Raw genomic sequence first — 12,754 nt, forward strand, 5'->3', positions numbered from 1 at the left:
AAAGGGAGACTTTTTTATTTTTTTACTTTTCATACAAATTTCTCATAATTTGAGTTTGTCTAATTAAAGATCCCACTTCTGTCATATTCTTTTTCTTTTTCTTAGAATAAGCTCAGTAACATTGGACACAGCGACACCAAATGTGATAGACCTCTTGCCGGCCGTACAAGTGGAGAACTGTGAATGTCCACCTGGTTATGCCGGGACATCTTGTGAGGTAATGGGTGGAAGTTAAGGAAAGATAATTTATTTATAGGTAGAGCAAAAGCTTCTTGTTCTGATCATTATAGCCCAGGGCTCACATTTATCATGAACTGGAAAATAATATTTTATTAAACCCTTTTATTTATTCTGTACAATACAGATTTTAGAAAATGTAAATATTTTAGGTTTTAAAAGTGCAACATATTATCTTTCCCTTAATTGGGGATATAGGGAATATGGTATTATAGATAATAATATCATATGTACAGAAGGCCAGCCCAGGAGCAGGGACAGCAAGGATTCAGTGAACTGACACCTAAGATGATTTAAAAACAATTAAGGGCAAAATATAGAAATACAATGTGATACTCCACATTAATTAAACCATATGGTTATAGTAAAGGAAAAAACTCATTTCCAAGGTTTGCACACTTGGGAAGTTTTTCACCAGCTATATGACCCTTCCATCACCATGCTTAGTCTTATGTTGGGGGATCTGGGGCTTACAATTAATTATATACTGTGCTTCTAGAATGTTGCTGCATTCAAGACTTCAGGCATCTTTTTCTGGAGACTATGCAGAGCAATCGGATAAGTTGGATGTCTCCAACATCCAGCCAGATGCCACCATCCCTTTGACAGTTTCTCCAGGAAGAGCTGCTTGGAGAATTTAATGTCATGATTGTCTCCTCAGGGGGTTTACAAGTATCAAATGAATAAATACATTCTTCAGTCCCGTAAATGTAACATATTTTTACATCAGTTTTAATATGAAAAGAAAAAAATACATTTAAATCTAAAACCAGCAGCTATTATATTGGAGGGTGAATCTCTAGATAAATGTTTCTCTTCTAGTCTTGCATTCCTGGACACTACCGGGTCGGTGGAACCCTCTTTGGAGGCATTTGTCAGCCGTGTGAGTGCAATGGCCATGCTATTGAATGTGACATCAATGGTGCCTGTTATGTGAGTAAGAATTTAAATTTCATTTATTGTTATAAGCACTCTATTTACTCTGCAAATATATTTATTCATGTTCTATGTATCTGATTCAGACAAGTAAAGTCTTTTTACAAGAATGCAAAACATGCAGACACACAGAACTGTTCATTGTGTACAAATGCTCCTATTTCTGACAGGTTTGAAAACTTCCCGGAGAAGATCAATCTGCGCATATTTTAGGTTTTTTCTACAACTACTGCTCAGTTTAGCCTCATTAATGTCCTTCAAAATCATGAGAGTTGCAGAATATCTGTCTGGACTTTCTTTATTACCCTTTTGTGTGTTTGATTTTTTCTTTTACGTTTGTTAAGATGCCCCTAGAATGTGCTTTCATTTTCTAAGTGCACTGGAAGGAGCAAAAGACACAATTCCTGGTTCCTACTGGTTCTACTGTTTCCCATTGGACCAAATGATCTGTGCCTCCCCCAATAAACAAAGAACACCCCCCACAAGTTGGAACTTATTTAAATAATCTTATACTACAAAGCAGAACCTCGTTTTGCATGTAGGTGCATAGCAAGGCCTTGCCCCAACTCAGCAAGGAAAGCCCTAACTCAGCCCTTCTACCCCCATCAGAAGATGCAACAATTTACACCCTGCAGACTCCACCATTTTAATGTGCAAAAATAGGTCTAATTGTAATTTGCACAGTATGTGTTGCATGTTTTGCAATTTTAAAAATGACCCTTATTGTGTATTGAGTATAGTTCTAAAATTTTAATTGATTTTTTTGTTTTTTTGTTAAAACTTCTACTTTTTAAGAATAGCCCCTTGTGATTGCACACCTTTTTAACGTATGTGATAAATACCTTTTTTAGGTTTTGCATGGTCTTGTAAAGGTTCCTTTAAATTTCAATTGTATTATTATTTTTACTTTTTTATTTAGTTGCTACTACTGGTGGCTTTTTCTTTTTTTTTTTTTTAATGTCAGATTGTGATATTTGTCCCTGTTGTGTAATTCTCAGGGTTGTCAACACAATACTACAGGTTCCCATTGTGACCAGTGCTTGCCAGGCTTCTATGGGGATCCATCAGCTGGAACTCCTCACGACTGCCAGCTCTGTGCATGTCCTTTAACCATCTCTTCTAACAAGTAAGAGACATTTGTGTTATTGTCAATATGTCACAAACTGTATTTAAATGTTTCCACAGCATCTAGTCATCAGCAGAAACGTATTACTATTACCGGTATATTATCCCAAATATAGCCTAATTATTATTTGACTGGTTTACTCTGATAATGAAGTCTGCATTATACTGTTTTCTCTTCCAGATAAATGTCTTGCTGATTTGTTATTTCTAAATGATTGACATATCTCCACTCTTTTAGTTTCAGCCCGACATGTTATTTGTCCGTGGAAGAAGGAGTGGTGTGTGACCAGTGTGCACCTGGCTATACTGGGACACGGTGTGAAAAGTATGTATATTTTAAGCATATATTAATATCTCGCTATTTACTGTATTTCTCTGGTTGAATAAAAGCTATTATAATAGTAACAGGACTATAACGTTTGGTGCCTTAGCCCTCTCCTATCCACCAATTGACGGAACTTCAATTACAAAGCACAACCCAAATTCTAGTGGCGGAATGTGTATAGATTTGACAAAGTCTAGAATCCGTTTCACTGAGCCACATGGCGGTGTTTGCGGGAGAGCAGAAGTTTGCACCAGAGTTGTTGGGGTCATTCCTTGAAAATTACAGAGTAGGCGCACTAGTGGTATCTATTTTGTGGAGGAGTGACAAATCAAGGTTTTTAGGTACATGACCATGTCCACTTTGCAGAAGGACTCGGTTTTTGCTCCAGCTCGGAGCTGGCAGAGATTGGGTCTTCTCCTATACTTTTAATGGGACACATTTCGCACCTTCCCTTTGCACCTCAAGGGAAATGCGCATTTCTAGGTGCACTTTGCCCAACGCAAAACACAGCTGCAAGCGCACAAAAGTGACACATGTAATAAAGACCTTCCTAATGTCCCTCATCCTCATGATTATTGTTTAAATGATTATTTTAAGCAATAATGAGGCTAATTTGAGCAATGATTAAGAAGAAAAGTGGAAAAGTATAATTTAATGAAAAGGGTGGAACACAAGTGGTAGGAGGCAGGACTTTGATATGGCATTTACAGTTTTGCATCGTGCACCCTTTTAGAATTTTCTCTGCAGGTCCAAATGCAATTCTAATTTCTGTAGGCGTTTCCTGAGAGTGGAGACTAGACCTCCACCTTTATATATATATATATATATGCATCTAGACACAGTGGTGCAAATTGTTTAGTACGGTGTCTCTTAAATAAGTGTCTTTGATCTAGATGCAGCAGATCATACTCTTCAACCGATGTGTCTCAGAAAACTCACCTTGGCTACACAAATACGTTGTTGACTTTATTACAATTATAGGAAAACTGTTTATTAATTTTATTATATAACATGATAACCATTCAACTACCTGGTCATGATTTTTTTTCCTGAGAACCATATTGTTTATTGTCATGAGTACGGCAGTGATGTACATGTAAAATATTATGAAAATTAATGGTGGAGTATATGAGGAATGGAGCTTTAATTCCTATTAATATTTCAGAATTTATCAGGAACTGAATCAGGGTTACTTATGACAGCTATGACTGGCAATGTGCATTACATTGGGGTCCCCTCTATGCGATATGGACATGTGATTATACCAAAAATACTTATGGATGCATATTGGTGGTCTTGTGCATTGCAGCCTAAACTAAGCCTACAACCTCTGGGCTATGCTGACAGTGGTTAGAATTGAAGTAATTTATTTTAAATGGCAAACAACATTCTTGGCAATTATCAAATCATTTTCAGTCAGACTATTATTGGCTAATTTTGGTTATGACTTCAGTATTTATGAACTCTCCCTGTGTTGTAGGTGTGCAAATGGTTACTTTGGAAATCCATCCGTACCTGGAGGATCCTGTGTCCCTTGTGATTGCAATGGCAATATAGATCCTTTTGAAGACGGTCATTGTGACCCAACGACAGGAGAATGTCTTAAATGCATTGATAACACAGCTGGGCACCACTGTGAGAGATGTGCAGATGGCTTCCATGGGGATGCGCTCTTAGCAAAGAATTGTACTGGTAAGTGTCTCATAAGTGTCTCACTGCTCTGTGAAATGGGTGTGTGGAGCACTTATTGTTAGCAAAGAATGTAGGTCTGGAACATATAGGTGATTTTGTTGCACCAATTACAGCAAAGCTACACAACTCTATTGGTGGTAACTTACTTCATGTTTGGTCCAGTATGCCTCTCATTTATCCACAAGTGTTCCTTGTCAGTATAGCATGTGAATAGTTTCTTAGGAATCAAGTACATAGGCTAAAGCCCCATTAAAAGGTGAATTCACTGTTCCATAAATGGATGGTTTCATTAGGGACCCACCTGCAGTTCTTTGTGAAGCGGTGATGGGCTTCCCCAATTTGATATAGATGTGTACCTCAGATTTCATACCCAGCCCTATATAAAAATAATGTATGTGTGTACATTACACTGTATTTAGTGTATTATAAAAACACTGCATGCTGCTGCTGATAATAACATCATGGGCTTGTGCGTTCTTTCTTTTATAACCATTTGAATCTAGTACACAATAAATCAATCACTGCTACAAAATTGCCAGACATTTTTCTAAGGCGTCATTCTGTTTTATGTTTGATACATGTTTTTTATATTCAAATCCACCAATTGTTATTTTCTTCTCCCTTATGCTGGGAATAAAGCACTTACTAAAGATGTTTTAATGACTATAAGCCGAACGCACTTAAACTCATGTGTTTGTGCGAGTGTCATTCACGTACCCATTAGGTGTTAAGTCTCCTGCAATCCCCAGTCAAAAATATCCACAGGGAGGGTCTCAGGTTTCTCTATATATTCTCCCCCCAGTAGATGCTGGGTCTCTTTGTTTGCTGTACTGAATACCTCCCTCCTGCCCTGCAAGTGTAATTGTATTTTTGTTTTCCTTTTGGTGTTAACATTTTTTTTCTCTCTCTTACAAATGAGGCACAGTAGGCAGGAGAGCATTGCAGTCAGCAACTAATTTATACAGTGCCAACGCTGATTGGCTGCAGGTCACTGCCCCCTTTTTAGTAACCTGACTCTCGGTCCTTTTGTGTGGAGGATCCCTTTACCTGCTGTGTGTGGGCATTGTGAGTCCAGAAAGGATGTACTGATGTCAGATTTAGCACCAGCCAATCGTAAAGGATTATATCCTGGGACCAGTGGTGTAATGGCAATTTGACCTTCCACTGTTTGGTTTTGCTATTAGTTGTTAGCTGACTCGCATTGCTCTCTCTGCCACCATTTTTGTTTAATAAAACTGTGACCTTTTGCCAAACTTACATTGGTGTCCATTGGCCTGATTCATTAAGGATCTTAAATTAAGAAGTTTCTTATTTAAGTCTCCTGGACAAAACCATGTTACAATGCAAGGGGTGAAAATTAGTGTTCTGTTTTGCACATAAGTTAAATACTGACTGTTTTTTCATGTAGCACACAAATATCAACTTTACATTTCAGTGTACAAATAAGCTATCAAGTATTTGTGTGCTACATGAAAAAACAGTCAGTATTTAACTTTAAACAGAAAACTAATTTTAACCCCTTGCATTGTAACATGGTTTTGTCCAGGAGACTTAAATAAGAAACTTCTTAATTTAAGTTCCTTAATGAATCAGACCCCATGTGTTTATTTATTCATGTACAGTAATACTGTAGTGTGTTTGAACATGTGAAGGAGATTTGGTTGCAATGAAAGAGATATATCAACACTATGCAGTTTTTACATTTCATTTATACATCTGCCAGTCTGAATCACAATCTAGATGACTCCTGCCCTCTCACCCCTCCTCCTGTTAGTTCTCAATCACTCACTTTGATAAAGTTTGACAGAGCCTTGTGATCCCAGATACTTTGTTGAAACAGTTGTTGCATTCTAAGAGAATGTACACATGGGCGGATTACTCCCTAATGCATTTGCTCCCCATGTGGTAAACGGAGTACAGGTACAGAGCCAAATGGGATTGTCACAGGGATCATCATGGAAAACGGACCTTCTGTACAAGCGAGAACTAAGCGATAACAGATCATGGATGGAATATAGTAGTATCAGGGCCGGTGCTAGAGTCCACGGCGCCCTAGGGATTTTTAAAAAATCGTCGCCCCCCCTCCCCCGCAAAAATCGCCGCTCTCCTCCCTCCTCCCTCCTCTCCTTACCTTGTCTCACCACCGCCGCCTCTCTGCTCCGTCTCCTCCCCTCCACTCACTGACACTAGTAAGTGGAGGGGAGGAGACGGAGCAGAGAGGCGGCGGTGGTGACAAAATAGCCTCTTCCCCCCCACCCCGTGCATCTGATGCTGTGCGGCGGCTGTGACAGATATGGTCAGCGGTCGCCGCACAGTTTTAAAGTCTTTTAGAATACTGTGGGGCCCTCCAGGCACTCTCCAGAGCCCAGCGCCCTAGGCAAGTGCCTAACCTTGCCTAATGGGAGCGCCGGGCCTGAGTAGTATGTATATGCTTCTTCCACAGTCTGCCTTCCATTTGCTTTGAATAATTATATACATATAATGTGCCCGTAATTCTATTATCCCAAATCCCTCTTCTCTATTTATCATAAAGTGACCTTGCTGCAAGCTCAATCTACCACAATATCGCTGCGTGTTTGTAATATAAAGCAAGAAATAATGATTTTTAGATGAATGTTGGTAATTTAGCTGAGACAGTTTAACATACTTATATATTCTATAATTGTAACTGAATTTTCATCCTTTTTAAGCATGTGGATGCCATCCGAACAGCTCCATCTCTGCCCTTTGTCACCATCAAACTGGCTTGTGTGACTGTAAAGCAAATGTGTTTGGAAAACAATGCGACCAGTGTGAAGTAAGAAACTATCAATACTGACGTTTTCTATGTATGATTTATGTATGTGATTGTGTGTGTTGGGGGCAGCAAAAATACCAATTTTCTTTCTGGAATATATAAATAACATAAATATACAATATAAATAGCTATTGGTGTATGTAATAATGTTTAAACGTTACTATCCTTGTGTTTTAAAATGCACAGTACTCATAGATGAATGTTTATGGTGGTTTGTGTAAGGGATGAGAAGAACGCCATTTCTGTTCTCAGTTCGGACAGCCGACTGGCTAGGCACAGCCCTGGCAGCGCATTGCGTCTTTAAATTCACTGTCCTGGTTTATTACTTTATTTAATGTAATATAACTATTTGGAAACTGGCTTCAGTAGAACTTTTTACATAACTTTCACTTTTCCATCCTGTTAAGTGTGATCTTAATGTTCTCCCCAGCCTGGATTCTACGGCTTGACATCTGGTCTTGGCTGCCTTCCATGTAACTGTAGCCAATCAGGCTCAATCTCTAAAGTGTGCAATGATGCCGGACAGTGTCCATGTGTTACCGGAGTGGCAGGGGATAAATGTGACATCTGTGCTCATGGGTTTTATGCATACAAGGATGGTGGCTGCATACGTAAGTTTAACATTGTCTGATTCAGTTCCTTGGTGTAGCAATTAAACTATAACCGCTGTCACTAAAGAAGTTTTACCTTCTACAATCCTACTGTCTATGTTTTAATTAGGAGATATAAATACAAAGGCATTGATGTAGAACTCTAATAATAAATTATTATAATTTAAACAAATAATTGCTTTCATTTAGTTAGCAAGAGTAATGGCAGGTTTAATTTGTGTCAATACAGACCATGTGACAGCAAGACTTCAAAGGCATGACCTTTGACTCTAGTGAGTTCAGGGACTGACAGGCAAATTTTGGACTGGAGGGCTCAGCAGGCTGTTAGGAGTATTTCAAAGGAAAAAATGCAGATACCCTAGTTACCCAGCCCAAGCTAGTCCACAATGGGAATGGCCCGGGACTGGGGAGAGGGGGGCAGATGCTCCCCTGCTCCCCAGATCAGCCAGTCCCTAAACGAGTTCCTGTGGCATGGAGAGCTGAAATCCAGAGATGCAAATGTGCCCTCTCCACCGATTCACTCACTAAGAAATGTATTATTCATTATTGTCATGATCGCACTGGCTGAAGCAGCTTGTGGATGTTTCATTTCAGTGGACATAGTAAAGTACACATAAAATTCATAACTGGACAAACGAATATTTTTCAAAAACATAATGTTTGTTTGAGATATAGGTTGCATGCAAGTGTTTCTCATCATGAGAATTAAAATACTATACAACTAGACTTCAATTATTTTATGCAAAAAAGATTTCAAATATAAATAGTTCTTCATTAGAAAACATGGCTTCCAGTTGGAGGCATATATACATACACAAGCAACAGATTATGAGGCCCCATTCAAGTTCTGCAGTCCATGCGTCCAGATTTGTGTAAGAATTTAAGGGCTGCTGTTACAGAAAAAGTATACCTTTAAAATAAGATGGATATTGTTTATGAGAGCTGGTGCTGGTAATAGACTGTGGTGGTTTACGTAGGTTTTTCTGGTAGTCTTAGGGGTGTCTCATAAAACAGCTTACGTGTGAGTGAACTTAAAGTGTATCTGGCACTTCAATGAGTCACTGGTTCCTGGTGAGCTAAAATATTTGTCCAGCTCACAAAATGGCCGCCTCCTCTGTGTGTAGTTGACAGCTGCACTATAAAGATACTAGGGGAAACTGTTTCTACGCACAAAATTAATTAGCAATCAAAATATGTTCCACTTGAATTAGCATTCCATTTATATTCTTTTTAAGTTTTGTGCCTTGGTTGATTGGATGGATCTGCATGTGTTTATCCCTAGCTTGTGACTGTGAGCACACACAGAATAACTGCAACCCGCAGTCTGGAGAGTGCATCTGCCCTCCCCACACACATGGGCCAAAGTGTGAATCTTGTGATGCCAACTACTGGGGCCATGATCATGAACTTGGATGTTTGGTAAGAAAAAAAATCTAGAAGCTCACTATAAATAAAATAACTACTGTTTTATTAACATTAACAAATCTTTAAGTAATTATTTCAGGAGCTTACCAGACCTCAAGATGTTTGAGAGAGAGCTATTGGGGGATTTTTTTTTCCTGTGCACATTGACCTTCCTGTCTTTGAGGTCATTGCAGGAAACCTCTCTGAGATGTAAAAGCAAACTAGAAGTTATGCTCATTTGGACAGGGCCATGTTTACCTTGTGTTTTGTGTCAATGTATGTAATTTGTATGTATTATGATCATACTTGCCAACTTATGGCAAACATGATCCGGGAGCTGCCGAGGGAACTTGGGTGTGCAGGGGGCGGGTCCCTGAAAATCGTGTCATTTTGGCCCCACCCCCTGTGACATAATGATGCAAAACGCGTCATTTTACAGCAAGGGCGGGGCCAAATTCAATCGCATCATTTTGGACCTAATTCTGCCCACTTCACTAGGAAGTAGGCAGATTCGGGAGATTGCCATACTCTCCTGGGAGTCCGTGAGACTCACCCAAAATGCGGGAGTCTCCCGGACATTCCGGGAGAGTTGGCAAGTATGATTATGATCCCCTCAATGTACAGCGTAATATGTAAGCACTGTGCAAGAAAAGATAATAATAATAATAACTGTGTATTATATGGATACCAAAAGCTTCCTGGCCTTATGTTGACCACTGAAAAAGTTTCAGACTCAAACTGTGCTGTGTTCATGTCTAACACAGACACTGATTGGACATTGCTGGTCACACTACACAACACAATGTCTCCTTCGGGTTGTCAATGTGGTAAGAAGATGCATGGCAGCATGAATTTATTTTCCCAAACTGTGAGGGTACCTAACATAGGCCCATCTGGTTCTGTTAGTTGCGGTAATGACCAGGATGGCGAAAAATTCTGATTTTGATGCAGATTTTAAAAGATAACTCCACCTTTAATGGCATTTACACTGAATAGTTCCAGGCCCAGTGACACAACCCTCCTTTGCCAACACACTATTTGTAAATTGCAACATTTTCTGCTTGTTAAGTTAGTTTGGAAGCTGTAGTTGGGCTCAGAATTTAAATACTGACGTTATTCCAGGAGTGCAATTGCAGCAGAGAAGGGTCGTCCAGTCTGCAGTGTGACCTCACCACAGGCCGGTGTCCGTGCAGAGAGGAGTTTGGTGGGCAGACCTGCAATTCTTGTCTATTTGGATTCAGAAAATACCCTAATTGCATCTTTTGTGACTGTGATGTGAAAGGCACCCAGACTGCTTGGTGTGATGATACACAAAAGATGTGCAGCTGTGAGGAAGAGAGCGGTGCTTGTGCTTGTAAGGTAAATGAACCCTGTTTGTACTGTTTTAATATTATACTTCATGTCACATCACAAATGCCCAAGATAAAACAACATTTTAATGTGCTGGTTTTTTTATAGATTATTAATGAATCATGTAAAGCTTATAGGCCTACATTATAATTCATTACACCTCACAAATCCTCTTTAGTAGACTTGTTGATATAAGTGATTATTGTTTTGGGGTCTGAGTTATACTGTTACAAACGGTGTTCCAACATACATCAAATGATAGCTTGATAATCTGTACTTGAAATGTTTGTTCAGACACTGCCACCTACTGGTAGATTCATATAGTCACTATCCTTTTATTTTGTAGAAAATACTCTTTAATGGCATGTATTTAACTCACAGTTGATTTGTCATACACCCTTGGTGCAGTAAACTGTAACCTCAATCAATCATTAAGAAAAATGTTGTTTTTTTTACTTTTTAAAACAAATCACATTGACCATGTACAACAAGCTTCGTCCATGAACAGGAATGATGCTCCATACACACAACATGACCTAACTTTTTGCATCCAAGTTCCATTAGCCCTCACTATGCATAGAAGTTTCATTCTCATTATGGATCTATGATTTCATTATCCATATGTTCTGCTAAGTGAACACACTATGCTGTAAAGGAGGGTATAATGTGAATGTGTCTTCTCTACTGTAGTTTTAGTGTACAGTCATGGACAAATGTTTTGAGAATGACACAAATATTCGTTTTCACAAAGTTTGCTGCTTCAGTGTTTTTAGACCTTTTTGTCAGATGTTGCTATGGTATGCTGAAGTAAAATTACAAGTATTTCATAAGTGTCAAAGGCTTTTATTCATAGTTTTGCAGTGGTGACCCTTCTTTTTGAAAACCAAGGCAAGGTGCTTCCTCATGCTGGAAAAGGCATTGTTCATCAACAAACTGTTCTTGGGTGGTTGGGAGAAGTTGCTCTTGGAGAATGTTTTGGTACCATTCTTTATTCATGGCTGTGTTCTTAGTCAAAATTGTGAGTGAGCCCACTGACACTAGTGCAGAGCTTGCTCAGGAATGGCAGCAGGCAGGTGCAGCAGACTACAGAGACCTGCCCGAGTACCAGACTGGCAGGTCTGTCCTATCTGGCAACCCACATGTGTGGCAGAATGGTAGGACTGGCCTCTGTGGGGATATTGTAAGTCATAAACACAGTGGTAGTAATTTGTGCTTAAATGGGAATTGTGCAAAAGCCCAACCTGTGGCTGAATACGTGAACTTTTCTTATTAACGACTCAGTATTTATTATGCCTTCTGTTACAGGACAATGTAGTAGGAAGTTATTGCAATGAATGTAAAGGTGGAACCTTTGCCCTTCGTGCTGATAACCCCATCGGTTGTTCCCCATGTTTCTGTTCTGGGATATCCGAGCTGTGTGCAGAGGTGGAAGACTATGTTCACATACCTGTAAGTCCTACTGTATATGATTTGTTTATCTTATGGACCGTCACAAAATGCGTTCAGTTAATAAGCAGAAAAACAGCAGTTGAGATATTTAGGGGCATATTCAATTGTTGGCGGATTACGGTAATAGTGCACGTAAAATCGGTTATTACGGTAGTTTTCTCGCTGAATTTTAGCTTTCTATTACCGTAATAACGGTAATAGTTTTAACACCGCGGGGATATTCAACAATTGAATATACCCTAAGATTCATTTAACACATGACACTCATGAAAGTACGAATGCTGCACATTGCCAGAGACTACACAGCTGTTCAGGGTGGCTTGTGCTCTGCTTTTATTTGGATTTTATTTTTTTTACATGGAAGTAAATAATAGCTAGTTGTAATGGTAAAAAAAGGAAATATCTTTGTTGTATGGAAATCTGATGCCTCTACACAATTATGACTTATGTGCAGTGTCGGACTGGGGCATGAAGGGCCCACCGGGGGAATTCAGTGATAGGGGCCCACTATATTGGGGTGTGGCCAACTTTAGGAGTGGGTGTGGCCAGTAAAGGGGGTGTGGTCAGGCTATGGAGGACAACTTATAGCACTATTTTAAATGTGCACCTTTTGCATTAGACCCTGCCCATTCTACTGGTAGGGAACTACATGGGACCCATTAATAAAACACTTGTGGTTTGGAAGAAACTCCAGTACCAGCTCCTGTCGTCTCCTAATGCACCAAGACAGTTACTTATGATAAGTGCATCATTTGGTTACCTCCAACCCTCGCCTCATATGTTGTTATTGCCCATCATGTATTGAGCTTATTAAAAGCCATTACAAGG

General features: G+C 39.4%; 1 protein-coding gene across 1 annotated transcript in view; it reads left to right on the top strand.

Moving 5' to 3' along the window:
- The window catches only part of LAMA1 (laminin subunit alpha 1), a 146,656-nt gene that overhangs the window by 60,887 nt on the left and 73,015 nt on the right, over positions 1-12,754 (top strand). Inside the window, 10 exon segments of the mRNA XM_075213325.1 lie at positions 106-217; positions 1,060-1,170; positions 2,172-2,299; positions 2,537-2,623; positions 4,104-4,315; positions 7,006-7,112; positions 7,543-7,723; positions 9,006-9,142; positions 10,250-10,486; positions 11,783-11,926. Of these exon segments, the coding sequence (XP_075069426.1) occupies positions 106-217; positions 1,060-1,170; positions 2,172-2,299; positions 2,537-2,623; positions 4,104-4,315; positions 7,006-7,112; positions 7,543-7,723; positions 9,006-9,142; positions 10,250-10,486; positions 11,783-11,926 (1,456 nt within the window).

The sequence above is a fragment of the Mixophyes fleayi genome, chromosome 5 (assembly GCF_038048845.1).
Source record: "Mixophyes fleayi isolate aMixFle1 chromosome 5, aMixFle1.hap1, whole genome shotgun sequence".
Taxonomy (NCBI): Eukaryota; Metazoa; Chordata; class Amphibia; order Anura; family Limnodynastidae; genus Mixophyes; species Mixophyes fleayi.